The 27,348-nt window shown below is 42.3% G+C and overlaps 1 protein-coding gene across 6 annotated transcripts in view; it reads left to right on the forward strand.

Annotated features, from left to right (window-relative positions):
• DNAH10 (dynein axonemal heavy chain 10) overlaps positions 1–27,348 on the forward strand; it is a 152,442-nt gene that overhangs the window by 50,121 nt on the left and 74,973 nt on the right. For all 6 annotated transcript variants that reach the window (XR_009005127.1, XM_007189638.2, XM_057527371.1 and 3 more), the window contains 14 exons: positions 2,614–3,090; positions 3,189–3,347; positions 5,814–5,930; positions 6,014–6,116; positions 7,286–7,464; positions 9,923–10,134; positions 11,150–11,303; positions 13,180–13,413; positions 15,121–15,243; positions 17,249–17,482; positions 19,003–19,226; positions 24,442–24,711; positions 24,858–25,041; positions 26,711–26,845. Coding sequence is in view for 5 of the 6 variants with exons in the window: in XM_007189638.2 (XP_007189700.2) it covers positions 2,614–3,090; positions 3,189–3,347; positions 5,814–5,930; positions 6,014–6,116; positions 7,286–7,464; positions 9,923–10,134; positions 11,150–11,303; positions 13,180–13,413; positions 15,121–15,243; positions 17,249–17,482; positions 19,003–19,226; positions 24,442–24,711; positions 24,858–25,041; positions 26,711–26,845 (2,805 nt within the window). In the remaining variant the exon portion in view is untranslated. The remainder of the gene's footprint in view (positions 1–2,613; positions 3,091–3,188; positions 3,348–5,813; positions 5,931–6,013; positions 6,117–7,285; positions 7,465–9,922; positions 10,135–11,149; positions 11,304–13,179; positions 13,414–15,120; positions 15,244–17,248; positions 17,483–19,002; positions 19,227–24,441; positions 24,712–24,857; positions 25,042–26,710; positions 26,846–27,348) is intronic.

The raw sequence follows: 27,348 nt of genomic DNA on the forward strand, positions 1-27,348 counted from the left end.
ACCAACATCCACCCAAGTGGTTGAGTCGAAACCCTGGGAGCCATCCTTGATCCCTCTTTTCTCCCATCCACCCATATCCAGCCCGTCAGTAAGTCTGGTTGACTCGCTCCCCCAAACACGCCTCTGATCTCCCCTCTTCTCTCCTTTTCCATGTTACCAATCCATCCCAAGTTCATCGTCCCTCACCTGGACTATTGCAGTAATGTTTCCTCAGGTGGTCAGGATTATCCTTTAAAAACATGAATCGTTTCATGTCATCCCTGTGTAAAAGCCCCCGATGACTTCATGTTGCACTTAGAACATAATCCAAACTCCTCATTCTGGTCTATGAGCCCCTCTGCAATCTAACACCTGCCTACCTTTCTGATCAGCTGCTACCTGTACACACCCCACTGTGCCCCAGCCTAATGCACCTCCAGCAGGTAACACCACTGCCTCCTTGAAATGGTGGCACTCCTGTTCCCTCTGCCTGGAACCTTCTGCCCCCCCAGACCTTGACTTGCTGGCTCCTTTGGGTCCTTCTCTGTTACATCACCCTACTCCATCTTCTTCCTAGCCTGTATCACTATCTGACCTTTTCTTATTTATTTACTTGCTCGTTCATGCTTTGACTAGCTCATGCCACTAGAATGCAGGTTCCACGACACCATGAACTTTGTGTGTCTGTTCACTCTGGAACCCCCAGCACCTCGCACAGCTCCTAGCACATAATTGGCACTCAGTCAGTGCTTGTCAAATGAGTGTCGGTTGGCAAATAACCCAAAGTTTACGTCTTACCAACATTGGGAAAATTGGGCCATCTTTGTGGATAAGAGATGTCACACCCCCTCAAGACCCTAATATCTTTCTTTTCACTTGGTTTGTTCAGAAAGTCAAACATATCTCAGGCGTTTAAAAAAAATTTTTTTTAAATTAATTTATTTATTTTTGGCTGCATTGGGTCTTCATTGCTGTGCGTGGGCTTTTCTCTAGTTGCGGTGAGCGGGGCTACTCTTCATGGCGGTGTGTGGGCTTCTCATTGCGGTGGCTTCTCTTGTTGCGGAGCATGGCCTCTAGGCACGTGGGCTTCAGTAGTTGTGGCACGTGGGCTCAGTAGTTGTGGCTCGCGGGCTATAGAGCGCAGGCTCAGTAGTTGTGGCGCACAGGCTTAGTTGCTCCGCGGCATGTGGGATATTCCTGGACCAGGGCTCGAACCCGTGTCCCCTGCATTGGCAGGCAGATTCTTAACCACTGCACCACCAGGGAAGCCCTCAGGCATGTTTTTTAGCATAAAACTAAGTGTAGATATTACAAATAGGGAATTTCATTTCACTGTACTTGGAAATTAATGAATAAATTGCACGTTTTATAATCTATGCAAATAGGTCATTTATTAAACCTCGGTCATATAAATTCTCTTAACTTTTAGGTGTTACATTACCAAGTCTTTGAACAGGAAAACAAAACAATTTCCAAGGGGTAAATAAATAGGAAAGACTCTTTGTGAAACATTATGGATATTAATCATAGTTTTTCATGCCAATTTATTCCCACCCCCGCCATAGATGGGTTTGAGGCTTTGTGGTGAAGACTGTTATTTTATCTTCATAACTGCTTTCTTTTATTTATTTTTATTATATTTTTGTCAATGCTTGTTTTAAATGAAAATAATTTTTACCTATCCTCTTGGAAAGTGTTGGAAATGCCTTTCATTAACAAAAATCTCTGCAAATAAACACTTATGGCGAGGTGACTTAAGTTGGCTTGACTGCACTATTTGAGCTTCAGGATTCATATTTCATGACTGAAAACAATGAGCAAAAGTTTTAAACTAGGATCAAATTACCTCATCTATTAAGTGGAAATGATAATACAATCCATGTTCTAGAGTGGGTTGGGAGAATTAAATGGCATAACATGTAAAGCACTTAACACAGTACTTGGCAATTAGCTCTAAATAAATGTTAGCTATCAGCTTGGGTATTAGTATTACAGTGAGCTGTAGAGTTAGTAATTGTTATTATTCCCATTCTACAGGTGGACAGACTATGGTTCAGAGATGTTCTGTATAACCACCCATGGTTTGCTTGAAAGAAGAGGGGCTCTTGACTATACAGCAGGGAGACGTCCAATGACAGATTTGTTCTGGGACACTGGAAACTAATGTTGTTTTATACATCCGAACTTGGCTGTGCTCAAGCACATGTCTGATGATTGGCTGGCTGTTGGCTGGGGGGCCCTGGTTCTCCTGGGTCTCCATCATCTCGTAGGCTAGCTGAAGCTCGTGCATCTGGTGGCTGCAAGGTTTCAAGAGCATGAGAGTAGAAGCTGCTGGGCTACTTGAGCCCCAGGCTTGGACCTTGCATAATGCCACTTCCCCTATCTGTTGGTCAAGTCATAGGCTAGCCCAGAGCAGGAAAATAGGTACTCCCGATAGACCATTTTGTCAACAGACAGAATCTCTTGATTGGAGGAACAAAGGATTGTGGTGATTTTTTGCAACCTAGCACAGCTTATCAATAATAAAGTGATATCCCTTACTAGCAAGACTTATTACTGAACATGATATGTCCATAGGAAGCAAAATAGATACTAAAGGACTGTCTTTTTTCCCCCCAATTCCTATTTTGCCAGAATTTTGTTCGCTGGATGAATGGCAGCTGCATAGAATGCCCCCCTCAGAAGGGAGAGGAAGAAGAACTTGTTATAATCAGCTTTTACAGTGATATTTCTCAGAACCCTCAGATAATTGAGCAGGCCGTTATGATCCCCCAAAACATCCACAGGATTCTGATCAACCTTATGAAGTACCTGCAGAAATGGAAGCGGTACCGACCGCTCTGGAAACTGGACAAAGCCATTGTGATGGAGAAGTTTGCTGCCAAGAAGCCCCCTTGTGTTGCCTATGACGAGAAGTTGCAGTTCTATTCCAGGATCGCCTCTGAAGTGATGCATCACCCCTTGGTCAAGGATGAGCACTGCATCCGCCTTCAGCTTGGACCCCTGGCGAACACCGTGCAGGAAAACGCCAAGTCCTGGGTGGTTTCACTTGGGAAGCTCCTCAATGAGTCAGCCAGAGAGGAGCTCCATAATCTGCACGAAGAGATAGAGGTAGTGGGGCCCCGGGTTTCATGGTCGTCAGGGCTTCATTCGGTGCTGTATTTTTTCCCCCATGCTTATTTAGTGTCCCTTTGAACTGTCTTTTATAGTTCCTGACCAAAAACCTGAAGAAGAGCCCCAGTACCCTTGAAGATCTCAAGTTTGTCCTTGCAACAATCGCAGAAATTAGAAGTAAATCTTTAGTGATGGAACTAAGATACCGGGATGTCCAGGAGAGGTACCGCACCATGGCGATGTACAGTCTGTTTGTAAGTGAACTCTTTCCTTTTCTCCCTCCCTCCCTCCCTCCCTCCCCTCTCTTCCTTCCTTCCTTTGTGTGTTTTTGTTTTTATTTACTTATTTATTTATATTTTAATTTTTTTGGCTGCACCGTGTGACATGTGGGATCTTAGTTCCCTGACCAGGGATCGAACCTGTGCTCCCTGCAGTGGAAGCGCGTAGTCCTAACCACTGGACTGCCAGGGAAGTTCCTATTTTATTTTATTTTTTAAAAATACAACATGATTATATTTTAATACACAACCAAAATACAAAATACCATATTAAATTGATGGCAGTAAAATATGGTATTTCATTTGCATCGCATGACGAATGGTTAACATCCTTAGTCATAAATGAGTTCTTACAAACCAGTGACAAAGACATTGATATACCAAGGGAAATGGAAAAAAAAAAAAAAACGGAAGAAAATGAAATAACACAAGTGACTAGTAAGGATTAAGCATCTATGAAGATGACTGAGCTGAACAATAACAGAAGAAAAGCAATTTCTTTGTAATATCATATTACCAAAGATTAAAAATCTAACATTTATACAGTTTTAGGAAACAGACCCACATAAACACTGGGGGACAAGATTGATGAGGTCGCATCTATATATTAATAGTAGAGGAAATCTAGTTTGAACTCAAACTATAAGTTTTGGATAGCCTTAGTCCTAGCAGTTCCAATTCATTGGAATTATTTCAATAAATTAGTTGGATAAATTTACAATTTATATATAAACCATGTTTACTGCATAGAAAATTTGTAGTATATAGACCCACCAAAAATGACTTGCATATTAATTTGTTTCCCAATACACCCAAAAGGATGTGCACAAAATTTCTTTAATAGTTGTTTTTATTTTATTTTAAGTGAACTCTTTTCTTAAGCTTTTTATGGTTGGGTTGAATTCTAAGGCCCTTTTCAGAAAGACTTCTCAAATATACAATAAAGCCAATTGTTTATGACTTTAAGTACTAAAATTTAAATGTAAAGCATGGTTATTTAGAATAATGACAACTTAGAGATTATTTCTCGATCTTGCGTGGCTCAAATAGTGTTTTTTGTAGACTGATCTGTAACTGCACACTGTTTTGGTTTTCCCTCTTTCTTTTCTTTCTTTCTTTCTTTTTTTTTGATGTTAATTTTCTTTTATAAATAAATGGCTGTTGCAAAAATGATAAGGGGGAAGAAGAGGGATAAGACGATAAAAGAAACTGGTAGAAGATAATAATTCAGTTGTCTTTATTTAGGGTTGTTAAATGTGTGTTTCAAAGACCTTTAGAAAGTCCATGGATGAGTTTGAGGGTGTCTGGGATCTCCTTGAAATCGTATGCAAAATTTTGCGTGCTCTGCATCACATAATACCTAGAAAAGAATCCACTGGAAAAACAAAGTAGAAGGGAGAAACAAAGAGCTGTTATAAGCCTGCATTTGCATAAAATTTGTATTTCAGCATTTACATTGCTTGAGTGCTTTAATCACCTTCACTGAGCATTAGCCTTGGCTGAAAGCTAGAGATCCTCTCATCAGAAAATGCACAGTAGTGAGTGGTGATCATTTTGTAGTGTATAGAAATAACGAATCCCTATGTTGTGCACCTGGAATTAACATAGTATTGTCAATTATACTTCAATAAAAAAATAATAAAAATGAAAAAAAGAGAAACTTTTCCTTAAAAACTATCTGTTTACCCTGAGATACAGTTTATATAACAAGGGCAGGTTATTTACCCTGTATTTACATGTTTTCAGAATAATAAATTAGTTCTCTAGCATCTTCCAAAGGTAAAAAGAAAAATGCACAGTATGCAAAATTAAATTTTTATAATTAAAATAAAGTCAAAATTTTCAGTTCTGTCTTTTTTCTTTATCAAGTAACATTTAGAATTCTATGTCTTAGAACTCCATTACTGTCTGCTTATACTGTCTGTGTATCTCTTGGTTTCCTTCAAGTCATTTGTATCCTTATCGTCCTATTATTTCTGATTGAGTTCTGGACATCGTATATGACAAATTGTAGGGAGAATTGGAGGCTCCAGATGATGTTATGTTTCATCATAGGAGATTTATTTTTGCTTATGACAACACAGCTGGATGTGTTAACAGGTCAAGATAACCTTATTTTTTATTTTTATTTTTTAAAGATAACCTTATTTTAATCAGAGATGAGGTTGATTTGAAATTCGGTTTTACTTTATGAAGGGCTTATCTCTCTAGGTTATTTCTCTCTCTTTCTGCCTATGTTATCTATCTCTTTTAAAACATTATTTTCTCCTGATTTTATTTTTATTATAAATATCTAATTTGTATAATTCAACCAGCATTTGTTCAAATGACCTAGCCTGCCATTACGCAGAAGCAGAAGTCCTGGAAAGCAGAAGCTTTGACCAGAAATTTCATTTCCAAACTGCTGATCATTTATTGTTTGTTTGTTTTTTTTTTTTTTAGCCTTCCGATGCAGAGAAAGAACTGGTTGGCAAGATTGAGAGCATGTGGTCAAATCTGTTTAATGACGCATTGAATGTGGAGCATACTCTGGGAGGCATAAAGAGAACGTTCACAGAGGTACCTTGCAACGCTTTACTTTCCGAGTAAAGATGTTGAAAAATATCCAATGGGCTAAACTAACGCAACCCTGCTTTTCTCAGATCACTCGAGGTGAAATATTAAACTACAGACAGCAGATAGAGGGCTTTGCAAGACGTTTTTATCATGAAGGCCCTGGTTCTGTTGGTGAAGATCTTGATAGAGGTAAGGGTATTCACGTTGGTCTTACTGAGGCATTTGAATGTGTTTTGCTTAAGAATTTTATGGGAAGATGGGATGGAGCAGTGGTGTGTAACCTTGCCTGTACACTGGGTTCCTCTGGGGATCTCTAAAAACCACTTCTGCCTGGGCACCAGGTCCACAGAGTTGATTCCACTGGTCTGAAGAGTGGGCTGGACTTCAAGGTTTTTTTTTTAAAGGCATGTTTTTCTTTTTTTTTTCTTTTTTTTTTTTTTAAATTTTTTTTTTTTTTTTTTAATTTATGGCTGTGTTGGGGCTTCGTTTCTGTGCGAGGGCTTTCTCTAGTTGTGGCAAGCGGGGGCCACTCTTCATCGCGGTGCGCAGGCCTCTCACTATTGCGGCTTCTCTTGTTGTGGAGCACAGGTTCCAGATGCGCAGGCTCAGTAATTGTGGCTCATGGGCCCAGCTGCTCTGCGGCATGTGGGATCTTCCCAGACCAGGGCTCGAACCCGTGTCCTCTGCATTGGCAGGCGGATTCTCAACCACTGCGCCACCAGGGAAGCCCGACTTCAAGGTTTTTAAAAGCTCCCGTGGAGATTCTAATCTGCAGGCCAAGCTGAGACCACTTAGAGCGAGAACACTCAGGAGACAGAAATTTCTAGCTGGAGGAGCTTGCACATGTAACTGGCCCTCTGGTTTTAGTTAGAATGATGGCAAGATAAAGTCTGGTCATTCTAAATTTGTCTTCCCAGTTGGCTTCTATGGATGAGATGATAGTTTTGCATATTGTTCATGATTTCTTATTCAATTTTGTATGTATTCCAAACGAACTTATTTATAAACAGAAACTTATTTATAAAACAGAAACAGACTCACAGACTTCAAAAACAAACTTATGGTTACCAAAGGGGAAAGTTGGAGGGAGGAGGGATAAATTAGAAATTTGGGATTCTACACACTACTATATATAAAATAGATAATCAAGGACCTACTGTATAGCACAGGGAACTCTACTCAATACTCTGTAATAACCTATATGGGAAAAGAATCTGAAAAAGAATAGATATATGTATAACTGAATCACTTTGCTGTGCACTGAAACGAACACAACATTGTAAATCACCTCTACTCCAATATGAAATAAAAATTAAATTAAAAAATTGTATGCATTCATTTATCTGCTTATTTACTAGGAGTAGACCTTTTAGCCACTTTTGAAAAAGAGCTGATGAGACACGAAAAGAACCGTCAGGAGTTGGCTAACGCTGAGAAGCTTTTCGATCTTCCGGTTACGATGTACCCAGAGCTGCTGAAAGTGCAGAAGGAAATGAGCGGGCTGAAGACCATTTACGAGCTCTATGAAGGACTGAAGGTAAGCATCCACCCACAGACTGGGTCTCGCTGGAGGGAATGCAACTCAGCGGACTTTGAGGCCGCAATCATACAGAGCCTGGGGCAGATTTCATAGAAACTCTCACTTTGGCTCTTGGGAGGAGGTGGTGGGGAGTGACTGCTAATGAATACGGGGTTTCCATTTGGGGTGTGGAGAGAGTTCTGGAACCCGATGGAGATGAGGCTGCCTAGCATTGTGAATGTCCTGGTTGCCACTGTACATGTTCCTGGCAGAAAGCAGGTCAGTGGTTGACTAGGGGTGCGGTGGAAGGAGAAGGGTGGGAGGGCGTGATTACAGAGAGGCAGGAGGAGACCATCGAGGGTGATGGTGATGGATACATTCCTTATCTCGACTGAGGTGATGGTCTCACGATATGCGCACATGTCAAAACTTACCCAGCTGTACACTTGACATATGTGAAGCTTACTGTACACCCGTGAACCCTCCATAAAGCTTAGGAAAAACAGAGAGAAAGGGAAGAGAGGCATTAGAAACGCCAAGTGTAGATGACTTTTCCAGTGAGTCTTGTTTCGGAGGGAAGCAGGGAGATGAGGAGTGATGGGTGGAGGGGACGTGGGGTCGGGATACATTTCTTTTAAGGTGGGAGAAATTGCACCGTGAGTTTGTATACTGATAGGAGTGATCCAGTAAGGAGGGGACGCAGGTAATAGGAGGGAGAAGGGAGTCTTCATGTCTGCTGTCCTTGAGTAGGTGGGAAAGGGATGGGATCAAGAGGTGGCCTCAAATAAGAGGCAGACTCATCGACCGTCATATGGGGAGGACAGAGCCTACGCACAGAGACGCTTCTAGCGGGAGATGTTGAACGTTCTGTTCTGATCGCGTCCGTTTCCCCAGGGTTGTGCACAGCAAGGTCATCAGCAGAGGGGACCGTGGGCGGGGATGCTGGCTGGTTGAGGGTGTTGGAGTGGGGGTGAAATGACCCTCTAGAAGAATGGGGAGCAAGAGGGCCAAGGAGATGTGGGGTGACCGATGGTGCCCACACGGTCCTGGATTTTGACTGAGGCCGTGGGCAAGGTTGAGTTTTGAGCAATCATGGTTGGCTGCCCGGGTGTAGGTGCTGGGTCCTGATAAACGCGGGGTTGTGGGCTTAACCATAGTTGTGGTTTTAACAGATGCACTCAGTGGAGAGAGTGTCAGGCAAAGGCATGGAGGGTGGATGAAGGAAAGGCGTTATTATAATGACTGACTGGTTGTATATTTAGGGGTAGAAACTCCGAGAAGTACTTTAATTTTTTTATGATTTCTTTCTAATTTGTTTCTCATTAAATTTTTGCAAAAAGGAGGTAATGAATCATGGGAGTTATCTCAAAATAATCCAAAAAACGGTTGGAGCTTTTAGTATCTTTCTAGAAGGCAAGAAAAGAAGAGAAACAAAACAATGTAAATACATCATATGTAGTGCCATTTACACTTTAAAAAATTATCATACACGGGACTTCCCTGGTGGTCCAGTGGTAAAGAATCCGCCTTCCAAAGCAGGGGAGGTGGGTCATATACCTGATTGGGTAACTAGGTTCCCACATGCCTTGGGGCAACTAAGCCCGTGTGCCACAACTACTGAGCTCACGCACCTCAACTAGAGAGCCCGTGCACCACAACTACAGAGCCCACGCACTCTGGAGCCCACGCGCCACAACTAGAGAGAGAAAAAAACCTGCACACACAACTAGAGAGAAGCCCGCGCCCCGCAACGAAGAGCCCAAGCGCCCATGCATCACAATGAAAGATCCCGCACGCCTCAACAAATATCCTGCGTGCCGCAACTAAGACCCAACGCAGCCAAAAAAAAAAAAAAAAAAATTATCATACACGTATTTCATCAATTAACATAATTTCCTGTCAAATATATTTCACGACTCAAGCAACTCTGTCAAGCCTGGATGTCACAGGTTGCAAATGCCAGCTCTACAAGATGGTAAATTTTACACGAGATGGTATTGTTTACATTAAATCTCAGGGAGCTGGAACACGAAGTCTTTTCTTTATGATAACCAAGCAGGATTATCTAAATTGTAGGTATTTTGTAACCTTAGCTTCTTTTATCAGAAAAGAACAGCACCTGAATGAAGTACATATTTAAGACCCAAGTGACTCCCTGATTTAAAAATACCTGTTTCTGACATCCTGCTTCTTCCTTTTCCCTGAAGGAAAGGAAAACATGTTTTTGGATCCTACACATCCTCGGATACAGCATTATTTTTGTGAGGGCTTAAAAAAGTTGGAATGTTCTGTTTGTGTTTTAGAGCCGTGGAATCGATCTTTCTTTTGTGAATTTGAGGTTGTTGTGGGGAGATGGGTGATGATATTTGGAGAGAAGTGAGCATGACCAAGGGTTAAGAATGCGCTCTCCTGGTCAAGCCACCTTCAAGTTTCCAAAGGGGTCTTGTTGATGGGACTATTTCTTGCCCATTTCCAGGTTGCAAAGGAAGAATGGTCTCAGACACTCTGGATCAACCTAAATGTTCAGTTTCTCCAGGAAGGAATTGAAAGTTTTCTCAGGTCCCTCAGAAAGCTGCCCCGGCAGGTCCGAAATTTATCAGTGGCCTACCATTTGGAAGCAAAAATGAAGGCATTCAAAGACTCGATTCCTTTACTTCTCGACTTGAAGCACGAGGCTTTAAGAGACAGGTTTGTGGGAGGCGCTTTTACTTTAAAATATGTCTTTGCTTAGCTCTGATGATGAAGGACAAGATTCCAACAGCAACACAGGGCTAGAAATATGCAAGTAATATTTCTATAATATCGCTTCTATGTAAAGTTTCCATTAAATTATCAACCACAAGGATTCTTCCATATCAACTCCTGCACTAGACCTGGGACTAGAGAGAGAAAAAACGGTAGATTCTCCTTTCTGACCATCTCTGCGCACAACAAAAATCAGTGATTCTACGATTACTGCTTGTATGCTGGGCACCTGGCATTCTGCCGGTCTTGTTTAGCTGCCTTATTGCATTCATCCCATATACATGGGACCATAAAAGTGGGCAAATGTGAACCTTCAATGGAGGCCAGATTGGGTCAAGAGCAGTGCTGCTTGGTACTCTGTCTGTCCTGTTCCCCCTTCTTAACTTTGTCACTCTGCGTTTTTTTCATAGTGGTCGAAACAGTGTGCGGTTATTTAATTTATAGATTTGTTTTATCGGTCACTGACTGTCTCCCCAAGTCGCTGGTAGTGTTCCCCAGGACAAGGGCCTTGCCTCTGAGTCACTCTGAACCCCCAGCAGCCAGCCCACTGCCTGCATAGAGTTAGTGCTTGCTGAATGTTTATCCAACACATGAGTGCTCGTAATTTGCACCAGGGTCTCAGACAGGCTGAGTGATCCAAGAGAGGTTGGGATCACCCGTCTCGAGACCGTGCAGAAGCAGTTACCAAAAAACGAAAAGTTGTGTATTTTCTTAGGTGGTAGTGAAGACTAGCCATCTAAGAAAGTATCTTCTAGATGTTGTTTCCTGGGTTTAATTCCAGCAGCCAGTGGGATCTTGGAAAACTTTGGACAGATAATTCCAGTGATGTCCTCGTATTTCTGAATTCCATTACAAGAAGTGTTTATAATGGGATTTTATCCTATGGTTAAAGAGGGAATAATTGAATCCATCACTAAACTCAGTAGACAGAAAGATTTTAATGTTGATGTACCTTTAGGCATTGGAAAGAGCTTATGGAGAAAACAGGTGTGATGTTTGAAATGACTGAAACATTCACCTTGGAAAACATGTTTGCTATGGAGCTTCACACACACACAGATGTTCTCAACGAGATTGTGACGTCGGCCATCAAGGAGATAGCCATTGAGAAGGTAGGACTATTTTCAGTTGTAAAATGGTACAGAAAAAAAAGAGAATTTTTTTTTTTTAATTCAGAGAGAAGACCCGTTTGCTCTGATACCTATGTTTGAGCAACAAAGAATGATCTGTTCTAGAAATAGAATTTCTGCCCCAGTTAAATGTTTTAGTTCTTAATTATAGTTTCACTCTTGACTTATTTATTAAAGAAATAATGGGTGTTCCAGGTAGAAAACTGAGAAAATAAACAAATCATTCATAATTCTACCACCTGAAGATAAATTATCTTTATTATTTTTTATTATTTTTATTTTATTATTATTATTATTATTTTAAAAAATATTTAATTTTTTGGCTGTGTGGGCTCTTAGTTGTGGCATGCAAGATCTTTAGTTGTGGCGTGTGGGCTCCTTGTTGCAGCATGCATGCAGGATCTAGTTCCCTGACCAGGGATAGAACCCGGGCCCCCCGCATTGGGAGCGTGGAGTCTTAACCCCTGGACCACCAGGGAGGTCCCTGAAGATAAATTATTAACATTTTAGGATATATCCTTTAACACTTTATTTATTTATTTTTTTAACAAGCTTAAAAAAAATTTATTTATTTATTTATTTATTTATTTTTGGCTGCATTGGGTCTTCGTTGCTGCGAGCGGGCTTTCTCTAGTTGCGGCGAGCGGGGGCTACTCTTCGTTGCGGTGCGCGGGCTTCTCATTGCTGTGGCTTCTCTTGTTGCAGAACACGGGCTCTAGGCGCACGGGCTTCAGTAGTTGTGGCATGCTGGCCTCAGCAGTTGTGGCTTGTGGGCTCCAGAATTCAGGCTCAGTAGTTGTGGCACATGGGCTTAGTTGCTCCGTGGCATGTGGGATCCTCCTGGACCAGGGATTGAACCCGTGTCCCCTGCATTGGCAGGCAGATTCTTAACCACTGCTGCCACCAGGGAAGTCCCTCCTTTAACACTTTAAAATGCATATACAGGGAATTCCCTGGTGGCAGCAGTGGTTAGGGCTCCGCACTTCCACTGCAGGGGGCCCGGGTTTGATCCCTGCTCGGGGAGCTAAGATCCCGCATGCCGCAGCGCGGCGCAACCAAAAAAAAATGCATATACACATATGTACACATGTACACATATATCCATGCATACACATACACACAGATGTATAAAATACATATACATGCACATCCACATACATGAGTAGTATGCCCATATACATACATGCCCACACATATATACACATAACATGCACCTATGTACATGTACATAAATACATATGTATCACACATACATATATGCACACATGTATACACAGACGCAATATACACATGCACATACATATACCCATAATATACTTACGTACATATGCACACATATACACCACCTATATATACACATACTTTTATATACACATATGCATAAATATTGACAGGGTGTTTTTGAAAATGTCATAAAAATAGGCATATTAACTTGTAATTTGATTTTTTTGCTTCACAGTAGAGTAAACAAAGGGGCAGGATCTCATGAGGATGTAGACTGGAGGCAGATTACAGAATTTAGACCCTGGTTCTGGCCCTCAGTAGCTGAGTGAATGTGGCAAGCCAACCCCGCTCTGAGCCCCAGTTTCTGCCTCTGTAAAGTGTGGGTAATAATAATCCCTCCCTCACTGAGGTGCTTTGAGGACTAAGGAGATCGTGAATGGCACGTGCTTACCTGTCGCAGAGCAAGTGCTCGGTAAATGATGACTAGGATTACCAGAATCTCTGCTTATTCGGAACACTGACTGGAACTCTGGGTTTGAGTTGATCCATGGCAAACTCAGCAAGTTGCTGTTGGGTTGGGGTTCTGTTTTTTCAATCCTTGTGCCTGAATCATTCTTTTCATATTCCTGGCCAGGGTGTGAAGGAAATCCTGGACACGTGGGAAAATATGAAATTTACCGTGGTCAAGTATTACAAAGGCACCCAGGAGCGAGGCTACATCTTGGGGTCTGTTGATGATATTATCCAGTGCCTGGATGACAACACTGTCAACCTGCAAAGCATCTCAGGAAGCAGATTTGTGGGGCCTTTTCTGCAGACTGTTCACAAATGGGAGAAAACGCTTTCTCTAATAGGGGAAGTCATTGAGGTGAGGAAAAAGACACACAAAAGATGGAAAGGAGCCGATTCATAGCAGGAAGGAAACTTTGTATGAGAATATTTTGTGCTCAGAAACTAATGATTCTCTTTCATACTTTTTCTGTCTTTGATTTATTTGGGGGGGAGGGATGATTAGAAGCATCAATCTGAGTTTTTATTTCAATGAATGCATTTTTAATTTCCACGACTCCTAATCAGTGCTTTTTCATATGTCCTTATTCTTGTTTAATACTGTCCTGTTCTTGTTGCAAGAATGCTTTCACCTCTTTTATCACATTGAAGAATTTAAACGTATTTAAAGCCCTTTTCTGATTTCCTTCTACTTTTTATTTTCTTAGGACAATCCCCCCCACCACTTTTTTTTTTTTTTGGTGACTCTCTTTCATGGTAGGGGGTTTTTCTCTGTGTGATTTTGATTTTTCTTATATTAGGGGGTTTAGGGCTTTCTTGCTTTGTGTCCAGACCTCTGTGAGCAACCCAGGCTCATTTCACCAGTTTTGTGTGGCTGCCTTGTTTTCTTCCCCAGACCGCAGGCAAGTGCCTTATACTTGCCACACCCTGAGCTTGGGGCGGGATGAAGCCAGGTCTGCTTCACTGGCTTAGGAGTGTGGTCATGCAAGGGCTTCCGTCACTTGCTTTTTGTCTATTACTTAAACTTTTTTTTAAACTTTTAATTTATTTTTTTAAATTGAAGTATAGTTGATTTACAATGCTGTGCCGATCTTCTATTACTTTTTATTAGTGGCATCTGTTAGCCTGGATATAGTACTGCTTTTTTTCTTTGTTAGGACAAAATTTTTTTAATTGACATGAAATTTATGTAACATACAATTACCCGTTTTACAGTCCACAATTCAGTGGCGTTTAGTCCATTCACAATGTTGTGCAACCACCACCTCTATCTAGTTCCAGAACATTTTCATCATCTCTAAAGAAATTCCCATACCCATTAAACAGCAATTACTCCTTACTTCCCCTCCCTCCAGCCTCTGACAACCATCAGTCTATTTTCTGTCTCTGTGAATTTACCTATTGTGGGTATTTCATATAAATGCAATCATATAGTATGTGACCTTTGTGTCTGGCTTCTTTCACTTAGCGTCATATTTTCAAGGTTCATCTATGTTGTAGAATGTGTCAGTGCTTCATTCTTTTTTGTGGCTGAATCGTATTCCATTGTGTGGATGGACCACATTTTGTGTATCCCATTCACCTGTTGATGGACATTTGGGTTGTTTCCACCTTTTGGTTAATGAAATAGTGCTTCTGTAAGTGTTGGTGTACAACTACTTTTTGAGTCCCTGTTTTCAGTTCTTCTGGATCTATGCCTAGGAGTGGAATTGTGGGTCATGTAGTGTTTGGATCAGTTTTTGCTTGGGCTTCTGCACAGTTTGTCCTTTGGGTCACAGGGCTCCAACCCCTGCTCCCAACTAGAAGCTTCCTCCCTGTCCCAGGCTGGGGTGGAGAGTTTTCTTTTGTTTTTGAGTGTGGCTGTGTATTTTAGAATATTTAGCTATGCTTCCTCTGTCATTCCTATATATTTGGAAAGGAGTGTATGCACTCACTCTGCACTCTTGCCTGGAAAGTCTTTTGACCCGTGTTGGTTTAAATCTGTCCCGTGTTAAGGTGGGATTTTGCTATACACACCTCGAGGTACCTGGGAACCTGTGTTGATGGTAACATTGTGCATTTACAGGTTTGGATGTTGGTTCAGAGAAAATGGATGTATCTGGAAAGCATCTTTATCGGTGGAGATATCAGATCACAACTTCCAGATGAAGCAAAGAAGTTTGACAACATCGATAGAGTATTTAAAAGGGCAAGTGACTGGCTTCTATTTTAGTCTTGAAAGAAGAACAGTGATTTGAGATACTTTTACTTACATATTTGCATGTAGTATTTTGTCTATTAGTAGCTTCTCAATTTTTTCTATCATTGTATATGAACATAATCTCTTCAGTAAAAATTTCTGTTTGATCTTAAGCCACTGGCCTATGGCACTAGAAGGTTTTCGTATTTATTTTTTATTATAAAAGTAGCACTTGTGGGACTTCCCTGGTGGTCCAGTGGCTGGGGCTCCGCGCTTCCACTTCAGGGAGCGTGGTTTCAATCCCTGGTCTGGGAACCAAGATCCCACATGACGCACGGCAAAAAAAAAAAGAAAAAATAGTACTTCTGTAAAAAGCTTGGGAAAATGTAGAAAAGCAGGGAAAAATGTATCTTCCATAGTTCCATCACCTTTAATATATATTTCTTTTATCTTTTTTCTATGTCTATGGGTTAAAAACACACAAATAAAGATATTTTGTATAATCCTATCTTATAATTTTCTCTTAATATTACAAGAAACATAGTTTATATTATGAAACTATCTGAGAAAATGTTTTAATGCCTTTATATGTTCTGGTGAGTGGCTTGACATTAATTTAGTTGATTATTGTCTAGTAACTGGACATCTTGTTTGAAGCGAAACTCTTTGCTTTCATAAATAATTTGCAGTTTGTGTCTAAAGTTTTTTCCATATTTAGGGTATCTTACGATAGATTGTTTACAAGTAAATTACCCATGAAAGACTATGCTCATTTTAAAGTCCTTCCAGAAAGGGTGGTACCAGTGGTCACTGCTGCTAGTAATTAGTGGGGTGAGGATTTTCAGCCAGCCCACCTGACCTCAAAGCCCACGTACTTTGCTACTCAGTGATGATGTTGTATTCTCCAGTTACGGGCAGCCAGCTCACGTTTTGGATCTCTTTTGTCCATTAGAGTTCATGATTTTTTTTTCTTATCCATCTGCATAAGCTCTTTTTTAAACTTAAAAAAATTACGCAACAGATACCTATTCATTATAGAAGGACTTAGACATTATAAAAAAGCAAAAAATAGAAAGAAAGAAAAAGAGAGGAAAAAATAGCTACAATCGCACGCCCAAGATAACCATTTCAATAGTTCAACATGTATCTTTCCAGAATTTGTTAATTCCTATGTAAACATATCAATAAATATGTAATTATTCTATGAAATAGGATCATTCTTATCAGTATGATCTTTTAAAAATTTAACATCCTCATCATATATTTCAACAAATAAACATCTAAAGTGTCACAGCAAATGATTGACCTAATTCCCTCTTGTTGGACATTTAGGCTATTTCCGTTTCTTTCTTTTCCTTTCTTATCATTATGTTTTTGCCATTATATAGAGTGGGGAATACTCAGGTGCATACAAATTGCTCAGAGTGAAACTGCTGGCTTTATTCATCCAGCAAATGCTGATGGGGGGTCTGCTGTGTGCAGACACCATTGTAGGCACTTGGGGAAACACTGAACAAAAGACAGAAAGATCTCTACGCAGGGCAGCTGACCTTCTAGTGGGAAGATGGAAAAAAAATAAACATCGGAAATAAGTAAGTTATGTATATATAGTACGTTAGAAGGTATTTACTTATTTATTTTTAATTTTTTAAATAGATATTTATCTATTTATTTATTTAGCTGTGCCGGGTCTTAGTTGTGGCACGCGGGATGTTTGTTGCCACATGTGGGATTTTAGTTGCGGCACGTGGGATCTAGTTCCCTGACCAGGGATTGAACCCCGGGCCCCCCTGCATCGGGAGAGCGGAGTTTTAGCCACTGGACCACCAGGGAAGTCCCTGAAGGTGCTTATTTAAACACTTAACGGTTTTTGCCAATTTGGCCTCCCTGAAGGTGGAGGTTCTGGTTTGTTGGGTTTGCTCTGTTGTGCCTGGACCCTGGCAGATGCCCACCTGGGACAAGAGCCAGGCTCCTGCTTCCCTGGCTTGACAGCTGTCCTCTTGACTTTGTCCAGATCATGGGCGAGACCTTGAAAGACCCCGTGATCAAGAGATGCTGTGAGGCCCCGAACCGCCTTAGAGACCTGCAGAACATCAGCGAGGGCCTGGAGAAGTGCCAGAAGAGCCTGAACGACTACTTGGATTCCAAGAGGAATGCCTTCCCCAGGTTCTTCTTCATTTCTGATGACGAGTTACTCAGCATCCTGGGCAACAGTGACCCCCTCTGCGTCCAGGAGCACATGATCAAGGTCAGCCCCCCGGGGCTCCCAGGGGAGAGGTGGCGTAAGCTCTGTAACTGCAGTTTGTTGTATTCAAGTCTTCTACACAGTTCGGTTCAACCCAGGGGTTTAAGACTGTGAAACGCTGCTGGGGTTTTTATTTGAGGCATAAATCTGATGAAATCCACTGTAGTCTGAAGTCACACCAGCACTCAGCTGCTATCTGTTGCTCTTTTTCCACAGTCCCCCAAACAACATTATTTGGAGAAACTAAAACAATACAGAAATACACAAAGACTAATATAATAAGCAGAGAGACAATACAGGATAGTGGTATAGCACATCCAGCCAGGTTTCTGAGTTCAAATCCTGGCTCTACATGGATTTGCTGTGTGACCTTTGGCAAGTTACTTAACCTCTCTGGGCGTCAGTTTTCTTATCTGTAAATGCAGATAACTCCAATTATAAAAATTTATAACGATAAAGATTAAATGGGTTAATGTTTGTAAAGTACTTAGAACAGTGCCTGCCTTACAGTGTTGGCTAAAGAACCTTATCTACCCCCCAGAATTGACACTCTTGTTACCAGTTAGTCATATTTGCTTTGTCTCTTTTTTGGTAAAATAAATTTGTAGAGATAAAGTTGACATACTCTTTATTCCATCCCCGTTCACAGTTCTTCCTCCACTTTCAAGAGGCAGCTGCTATCATGACTATGATGTAATTCCTTCCAGCCCGTGTTTTCATACTTTTACATAAACGTATGTGTATCTGTGAGCAATATTGAATGGCAGGAAACACAACAGACAAAACTGTCTCTTGTGATAGAGAATCAGAGCTGGGCGAGGAATAATCTTTGGTCAACTAATCAAAGCTCTATATTTAGTATCAGCCCAGAGCAAGGTTTCTCAGCCTTGGCACTATTGGCATCGGCCAAATAATTTTTCTCTCTCTCTCTGTGTATATGTGTGTGTCGGGGGTGGGATGGGGGGCTGTCCCGTGCATTGTAGGACGTTCAGCAGCATCCCTGGCCTCTACCCAATAGATGCCAGGAGCATCCCTCTCCAGCTATGACGACCAAAAATGTCTCCAGACGGCACCCAGTGTCCCCTGGGGGCAAAATCATCCGTGGTGGAGAACCAGTGTTTTCGAGCAATTCCTTTATTCCAAATAAATAAAGCACTAAGGATCAAGTACTTAATGCAATACTTTTCCTTCGATTAATGCTGATTTCAGCTGGTCCGTATATCCAGATACCTCTCCATATCAGCATATACCCTAGAATCTCAAGAGTGTGTGTTGGAGGGGAGTCTGTCTTCTCTTTCTTTCTTTTTGTTTAATCTACCACAGACCTTTGCATAGTTCAGGATAAGCGAAAGTACCCAATGAACGTTTGTCATTGAATGAATGGACATCTATTTAGCATGTGGTTTCTGATGCTATTGCTGGCATCCTGGCAGCGCTGATGTGTGATGAGGCACTGCAGGCTTTTCTTTGATTCCAGAACCCAGGGAGGGTATTACAGGGTGGCTTCTCCCACTGTATTGCAGATGTACGACAACATAGCACTGCTGAGGTTTAATGACGGGGACAGTGGAGAAAAACTGGTGTCTGCTATGATTTCAGCAGAAGGAGAGGTCATGGAGTTCCGGAAGATCATCCGGGCCGAGGGGCGCGTGGAGGACTGGATGACAGCAATTTTGAATGAAATGCGAAGAACTAACAGGCTAATTACCAAAGAGGCTATCTTTAGATACTGTGAAGACAGAACCAGGTAAGATTGTTAAGTGTGGTTGTGTGTTACTTTATCATATTTATGGTCATAATGGATCAATTTTCAAGGTTTGGAGTAGATCAACTGACATTTCAAATGAGGTTTTCTTTTCCTGCCGTAGCTAAATTAGCTGATGTATATCTGTCCTGTAAGGATCACCTCATATAGCCCGTCTCAAAGTGTGGTCCCTGGACCAGCAGCATCAGGGTCCCTGGGAGCCTGTTAGAAATTCATATTCCTGGGCCCCACCCCAAACCTGCCCCAACAGAAATTTTCAGGGGACTTCCCTGGTGGTCCAGTGGGTAAGACTTCATGCTCCCAATGCAGGGGGCCTGGGTTCAATCCCTGATTGGGGAACTAGATCTCGCATGCATGCCGCAACTAAGAGTTCACATGCTGCAACCAAGAAGTCCACATGCCGCAGCTAAGATCCTGCGTGCTGCAACTAAGACTTGGTGCAGCCAAAATAAACAAACAAACAAACAAATATATATTAGAAAAAAAAAAAGAAATTCTCGGGGTGGGGCCCAGGGATCTGGGTTTTCACAATATCCCAGGGGATTCTGAGCTCAAGTGTGCAGAACCTAGTGACCCACCAGAAACCAGGTGTTCATTAAGGTGGATTCTATGTGTAGGTTAATGGGCAAAGTTGTTTCTAAAGTAGTTGATGAATTTCAATCATTCTTTGATTTTTGTGGCCTAGAAGCTTCCAAGCACTGAGCTGAACCATGCCTGATCCTAGTGGCTAAGAGGGCTGAACTCAAAGCACGTAAAGCATCTTTGGATAACTTTCCAGGAGAGTTGTGTATTTGATAGGGCCTTTATGCAGACATAAAGTCTTTATTATCATGAGAGCACCGTCCTCTTGGTTTCGCATGCTGCCTTTTTGATTTTGCAAACTGAAAATGTCTGTTTAAATAAATTATTAGAACAGAGCATAATATTTGTCTGATTAGGATCCTGCTTTTTCTTAGGTTTTGCACCATATGAAAAAATTGGTTTACTTCTTTATGTAATCAGGTGTCCATATATATATATATATATACACATACATACACATTCAGTGGTGTATTGGTAAACTAGCTCTCTGGGAAATAAAAAGCTTTGCTGTAGAGCATTTCCCAATTCCCATGGTGTAAATACTCCCACATGTCTGATTTCAAGAAGGCTAAATGGAGGGAATTCCCTGGCAGTCCAGTGGTTAAGACTCCACCCTTTCACTGCCAAGGGCCTGGGTTCGGTCCCTGGTTGGGGAACTGAGATCCAGCAAGCTGTGCGGCGTGGCCAAAATTAAAAAAAAAAAAAAAAAAAGGCTGAATGGAATAATGGTAAGAAGTTTAACACCCCGCTTGCAAAATTCCTGAATATTTGTCAGTTACCTCTCATGAGCTGATAGGAGGTGGCCTTAGCCCATCATGGGCTGTATTCATTCATTTTACTAGCGTTTATTGGATTCCTGCTCTGGGCTAATCACTGTGCTTGATGCTGTTTCAAAACTGAACTAGACAGAAACCGCTGCCCTTCAGAAGTAGAGATCGCAGAATATCTAAAAATCTCTGCAATGTTCCCAAATCGTATGAATTTTATGTCTGCATTTATTCATTTTATTTGCCTCATAACTGCTACTTTGCCAGGGTGTTGCTATGTGTGACAACGTGTGGTTGGTGGAAGACAGAGTTAAGAGAATGCAACCTGATTAATTGGGAAATGTCCGAGCCACCCCTTTCCTCACCTAGATACCCCTCTGCTAAAGCGAACTTGTCGCTCCTAATGAAGGGGGTGAGTCACTGAAATGATAATATTGATTTACTTGAGCGGACGTGTTTCAGCATCACTGAGAGGGCAGGCCCAGGAGTATGTAGCCCCAGAACACACCCGCCGTCCTGGGATTTGCCAAACACCATCACATTCATCTTAGCTCTGCCCTGAACCACTTTATTTTCTCTGGTTATAGTGTTTCCACCTCTCCTGATTTCCTGCTTCCCAGGTTGCTGCCTTTCGCAAGGTCCATCTTTGTTCGTCATTTCAGTACCGTCCTCTGGACCTCCATCACCTTTGTCACATCTCTCTTGTGTGTCGGGACCATAAGTATACATACTATTTAGGTTTTAGAGGCACTGCACAATTTTAACGCAAGACGCTAAAGCCAAATACTTTTTATTGTTTTAAATATTCTTTAAAATTTATTTTGCCATTAATTGTCCATCATCAAGATAATGACTCGTCATTTGCAGTCACTTTTACTGGACTGGAACTTATAGCTCTGGGTCCATTATTTTTTTAGGTACGATTTAGAAGAAAAGTTTGCCCTAATGTGTTTCAAGGCACTTACCAGCTTTGGAAATTAGTATGTCAGTAGGGGAAATCCAAGTGGCTGATAAACATAGGAAAAGAGGAAAGACTTCACTGGTCATCAAGGATCTGCAGATTAAGGCCGAATGAGATATTGTTTTGTTCACCTCTCAGATTGGCAAAAAATTCAAAAGAATATAATGCCTAGTGCTAGAGAGGGTGTAGTGGGAAGGACAGCACTGTGCATGGCTGGTGGGGGGACGGATTGCTACAACGTTTTAAAGTAATTTGACTATTCCTATTAAAATAAACTATCAAAAAAGTGCTTTTGTACTGGTTGCTCTGCACTTGGGATTCTGGTCCGTAACAGTAGAAGCCGCTCTGACTCCTCAGGATGTGCATAAAGCAAGGTTTCTCGCCATCGGTGCTGTTGACATCTGGGCCCGGATAATTCTTTGCTGTGGGAGACCGTTCCTGTTTATTGTAGGTTGTTTAACAGCATCCCTGGCCTCTAGCACCCACTAGATGCCAGCAATACCCTTTCCCCCAGTTGTGACAACCAAAAATGCCTCGAGACAGTGCCAAACGATGTAGAGAGATGTTTACCGTGGTATTGTTTGTATTGGCAAAAGAACTGGAAGCAACTTGAATAGACATCAGTGCAGAAACGTCTGCTTAAATTGCGATACGTTGATGCTCTGAAATATCGTGCAGCTTTGATGAGGACCGGGTCAGACCTATGTCCGTTGACCTAGACGCATGCCCACTAGAGCCAATAGGTGAGAAAAGCAAGGTGCAGTGTAGCTTGTGTTCCCTTATGCCGATTTTGGAGAAACAGCCCTCACAACCCCTTCTCCCCATATTTGTGTATCTTGAACTTTGAACAGGTTTGTATGAGAATGGAAAAGAGTGCCGAGTGACACTCAGGAAACTATAACAAGGAACCACGGGGGGGGGGGGTGTGGTCAGAGATAATTAATTGTTTTGTTGGAATTTTTAAAAATTTAAAAATTCTTACAATATGCCCATAATGTTAAATAATTTTTAAACATCTGTAAAGACACATCTTTAAAGTGATCTGGCATCTTTTACACAGTCGTGCACCTGTAACTTTTTCATGTGCATGTCTCTGTTGGCCTGGTTTTTTACTATCTGGCCAGAAGAGTTTTATTCTCCTTTGCTTACCTGCAGCTCATACTTTGCCTTCCCTATTCCAGATCAAAGAAATAGATTATTTTTTTTGAATATAATTGCCTCTGCTATACAGTAAATCCTTGTTGCTTACCTATTTTATGTATATTGGTTCGTATCTGTTAATCCCATACTCCTAATTTATTTCCCCCCTTCCCGTTTAGTAACCATAAGTTTGTTTTCTATGTCTGAGTCTGTTTCTGTTTCATAAATAAGTTCATTTGTATTATTTTTTAGATTCCACATATAAGTGATATCATATGATGTTTGTCTTTGTCTGACTGACTTCACTGAGTATGATAATCTCTAGGTCCATCCATGTTGCTGCAAATGGCATTATTTCATTCTGTTTTATGACTGAGTAATATTCCATCGTATTAGGTTGCTTCCATGGCCTGGCTATTGTAAATAGTGCTGCTGTAAACACTGAGGTGCATATATCTTTTTGTTTTGGCCACACCACGCAGCTTGCGGGATCTTAGTTCCCTGACCAGGGATCGAACCCACGCCCCCTGCAGTGGAAGCATGGAGTGTTAACCACTGGACCGCCAGGGAAGCCCCCATATATCTTTTTGAATTAGAATTTTTGTCTTTTTCGGATATCTGCCCAGGAGTGGGATTGCTGGATCATACGGTAACCCTATTTTTAGTTTTTGAAGAAGCGTCCATACTGTTCTCTGTAGTGGCTGCACCAGTTTACATTCCCACCAACGGTGTAGGAGGGTTCCCTTCGCTCCACACCCTCTCCAGCGTTTATTGTTTGTAGACTTTTTGATGATGGCCATTCTGACCAGTGTGAGGTGGTACTTCGTTGCAGTTTTGATTTGCATTTATCTAGTAATTAACATTGTTGAGCATCTTTTCATGTGCCTGTTGGTCATCTGTATGAAAGAAATAGATTCTTTTTTTAATATTTTAATTTTATTGGAGCATAGTTGATTTACAATGTTGTGTCTACACAACATTGTAGTTTTAGTGTGTACAGCAAAGTGATTCAGTTATACATATACATATATTCATTCTTTTTTAGATTCTTTTCTCATCTAGGTTATCACAGAATATTGGGTAGAGTTCCCTGAGCTATACAGTAGGTCCTTGTTGGTTATCTGTCTTACATATAGTAGTGCGTGTATGTTCGTCCCAAGTGATTTATCACTCCCCCACAAGTTTCCCATTTGGTAAACATGAGTTTGTTTTCGATATCTATGTCTGCTTCTGTTTTGTAAATAAGTTCATTTGTATCTTTTTAAAAAATTAGATTCCACATATGAGTGCTGTCATATGATATTTGTCTTTCTCTGTGTGACTTGCTTCACTTAGTATGATCATCTCTAGGTCCATCCATGTTGCTGCAAATGGCATTATTTCATTCTTTTTATGACTGAGTAATATTCCATTGTATACATGTACCACATCTTCTTTATCCATTCCTCTGTCGATGGCCATTTAGGTTGCCTCCATGTCTTGGCTATTGTAAATCGTGCAGCAGTGAACATTGGGGTGCATGTATCCTTTCGGAGTATGGTTTTCTCCGGGTATATGTCTAGGAGTGGGATTGCTGGATCATATGGTAGTTCTATTTTTAGTTTTTTAAAGGAAGCTCCATACTGTTCTCCATAGTAGCTGTACCAATTTACAACAGGATTGCCTTTTGAAAGAATTAGATTCTTGACAGGACCGTTTTCGGTCCCAATCCTGGGAAAATCTTGTTGAAGACGTGCTTTTCCCTTAGGGTCGACTGGATGCTCCTGTACCAAGGGATGGTGGTGCTGGCCGCCAGCCAGGTGTGGTGGACCTGGGAGGTGGAAGATGTCTTCCGCAAAGTGCAGCAAGGGGAGAAGCAGGCCATGAAGAACTACGGCCGGAAGATGCACCGGCAGATTGATGAGCTGGTCACTCGGATCGCCACGTCCTTGAGCAGAAACGACAGAAAGAAATACAACACCGTCCTCATCATCGACGTGCACGCCCGAGATATAGTTGACTCTTTCATACGGGGCAGGTAGGGACCTGCCCAGGGCACTGGCATCTCGAAACCTGTCTTCTGTCGTCCTCTGGCCTCTCTCAGCGTCTCTCCTTCCTCCCCCTTGCCCACCTTCTGCTGCGTCTCTGTCTCTCTTCACTTATCCCCCGTCACTCACCTTCCAGCATCCTTGAGGCCCGGGAGTTCGAATGGGAAAGTCAGCTGCGGTTCTACTGGGACCGAGAACCAGATGAGCTGAGCGTCCGCCAGTGCACGGGGACCTTCAGCTATGGCTACGAGTACATGGGTTTGAACGGGAGGCTGGTTGTCACGCCCCTTACGGACCGGATTTACCTGACTCTCACTCAGGTGATTGGCAGCCTGGCTCTCTTGGTGATCGTTCCCCTGGGGTTATGTGTTTTTCTCTAAGGGTGACTATGGTAATGGTGATGGTGTACTGGGTTGACCAGTGTCCCCTACCCTGCCCCAAATTCAGGTCTGCTCAGAAGCTTGGATGTGATCTTATTTAGAAATAGGGTCTTGGCAGATCGAATTAGTTAAGGATTGGGGTGAGAACATCCTGGATTAGGGCCCTAATACCAGTGACTGACGTCCTTGTAAGAAGAGGAGAGAACACAGAGACACAGAGAAAGTGATGTGAAGACAGAGGCAGAGATGGGAGGGATGCGGCCACAAGCCAGGGACACCTGGGGCCACCAGAAGCTGGAAGAGGTCAGGAAGGATCCTCCCCTGGAGCCTTCGGAAGGAGTGTGGCCCTACCCACACCTTGATTTCAGACCTTTAGCCTCCAGAACTGTGAAAGAATACATTTCTGTTGTTTTAAGCCAGCCAGTTTGTGGTACTTTGTTACGGCAGCCCCAGGAAGTTAATGCTGAGAGTAAGGGATGTTACACTTTCAGAATCTATAAAAGAGTTTCCATTTGGAATATGACCTACGTGCCACCTTTTGGGATTGGGCTGTTTCAAGTTTAGGCGGCCCCTAAAACCACCCTCCGGTTCAATAGTTTGCTAAAAGGAATGACGGAATCCAGTAAAGCCATTATGGTCATAGTTATGGTTTTCGCAGCTAATGGGTACAGATCAAAATCAGCAATGGGAGAAGGCATAGGACAGGGTCCAGGAGATGCCAGCCTTCAGTTTCCTCCTGATGCAGCTGTCCAGACAGCATCATTTCCTCTGGCAGCTCTGTGTGGCCGCATGTGTGAAGTCCTGCCACCCAGGGAAGCCCACCGAGCCTTGGTGGCCAGTGCTTTAACTGGGGGCTTGTCGTGCAGACATGACTGCCCCCCTGAATGATTGACCTTAGTCCCCAGACCCTGCGGAAGTTGACCTGATGATACCATGTGGCCCAAGGCTCCCACCATAAATCACATTGTTAGACTGTCCGGCGTGGCCCAAGGTCCCCAGATAAACAAGGACACCCTTCTCAGGCAGGGCATTCTGAGGGCTTAGAGGTCAGCTCCTAGGATCTAGAGACAAAGGGCCAAACCTTTCTTTGGGCAAAATTAATCCTTCCCTGCACAGATGTCCGTGTTTCCGTGAGCCTCAGCTCTGGGAACTGCTAGGCATGGTCCTCAGGGTGGGTACAGAGTCCAGCATATTGCAGAGTCCCTGGCGCACTGGTTCCTATATAATGGGGAGCGGAGTTGGGGGTGGTCAGTGGAGGTCAATGGAGAAAGACAGAAAAGAAATGTTAAAAATGGTGACTGTCAGGGACTTCCCTGGCGGTCCAGTGGTTAGGACTTCGCCTTCCAATGCAGGGGGTGCAGGTTCGCTCCCTGGTCGGGGAGCTGAGATCCCACATGCCTCGGGGCCAAAAAACCAAAAACTAAAACAGAAGCAATATTGTAACAAATTCAATAAAGACTTAAAATAAATGGTGACTGTCAGAAAAGGTGAGTGTGAACTGGTCCATTGCCATTTATATATTCCTGCATAGACTGTCACAAACTGGGAATTGACACCTGTTTCTTTCTGTGAATCAGACAACGTATGTTTTGCATTTGGCTTCTAACAGGCGCTGTCCATGTATCTGGGTGGGGCCCCTGCTGGCCCAGCAGGTACTGGCAAAACTGAGACCACCAAGGACCTGGCCAAAGCCTTGGGCTTGCTCTGTGTTGTAACCAACTGCGGCGAAGGCATGGATTACAAAGTAAGGCCCTGGCGTCACTTCTGGTACGGTCTTCTTAGGCAGAGAGCTAAAAGGGGGTCAGGGTGGGAAGGCATTTCACCTCATACGCTTCCATGAGATGACATGGTGACAGCTGGAGGAACATAGTAGGACACGTTTCACCATCCCAGTCTAGGAACTTGGCTGTATCTCTTTGTTAGCAGCATGTAGAGCAAGAGTCCCAAACTAAATGCCCACTGGAGTCAGCTAGATAGTGTAAATGAATAAAGCAGCAGACAGACAATAGAGAGTGGTGGGGACTGTGGCCAACTGGAAAGCAAAGCTCCGTCTAAAGGGGGAGCCGCTATTGAGCTTAGGTCAATTGTTGCCACTTGGAAAAGTGGACCCAGTGTTGTTAGATTTTCCAACATCTCAAGAGAAGCCAGAAATCTGGGTTTTTACGTTAAAATCCTTAATTTGTGAAATCCTTGAACTTAATTACAAAACAGAAATAGAGTCACAGATGTAGAAAACAAACTTATGAT

Source organism: Balaenoptera acutorostrata, chromosome 13 (assembly GCF_949987535.1).
Source record: "Balaenoptera acutorostrata chromosome 13, mBalAcu1.1, whole genome shotgun sequence".
NCBI lineage: Eukaryota > Metazoa > Chordata > Mammalia > Artiodactyla > Balaenopteridae > Balaenoptera > Balaenoptera acutorostrata.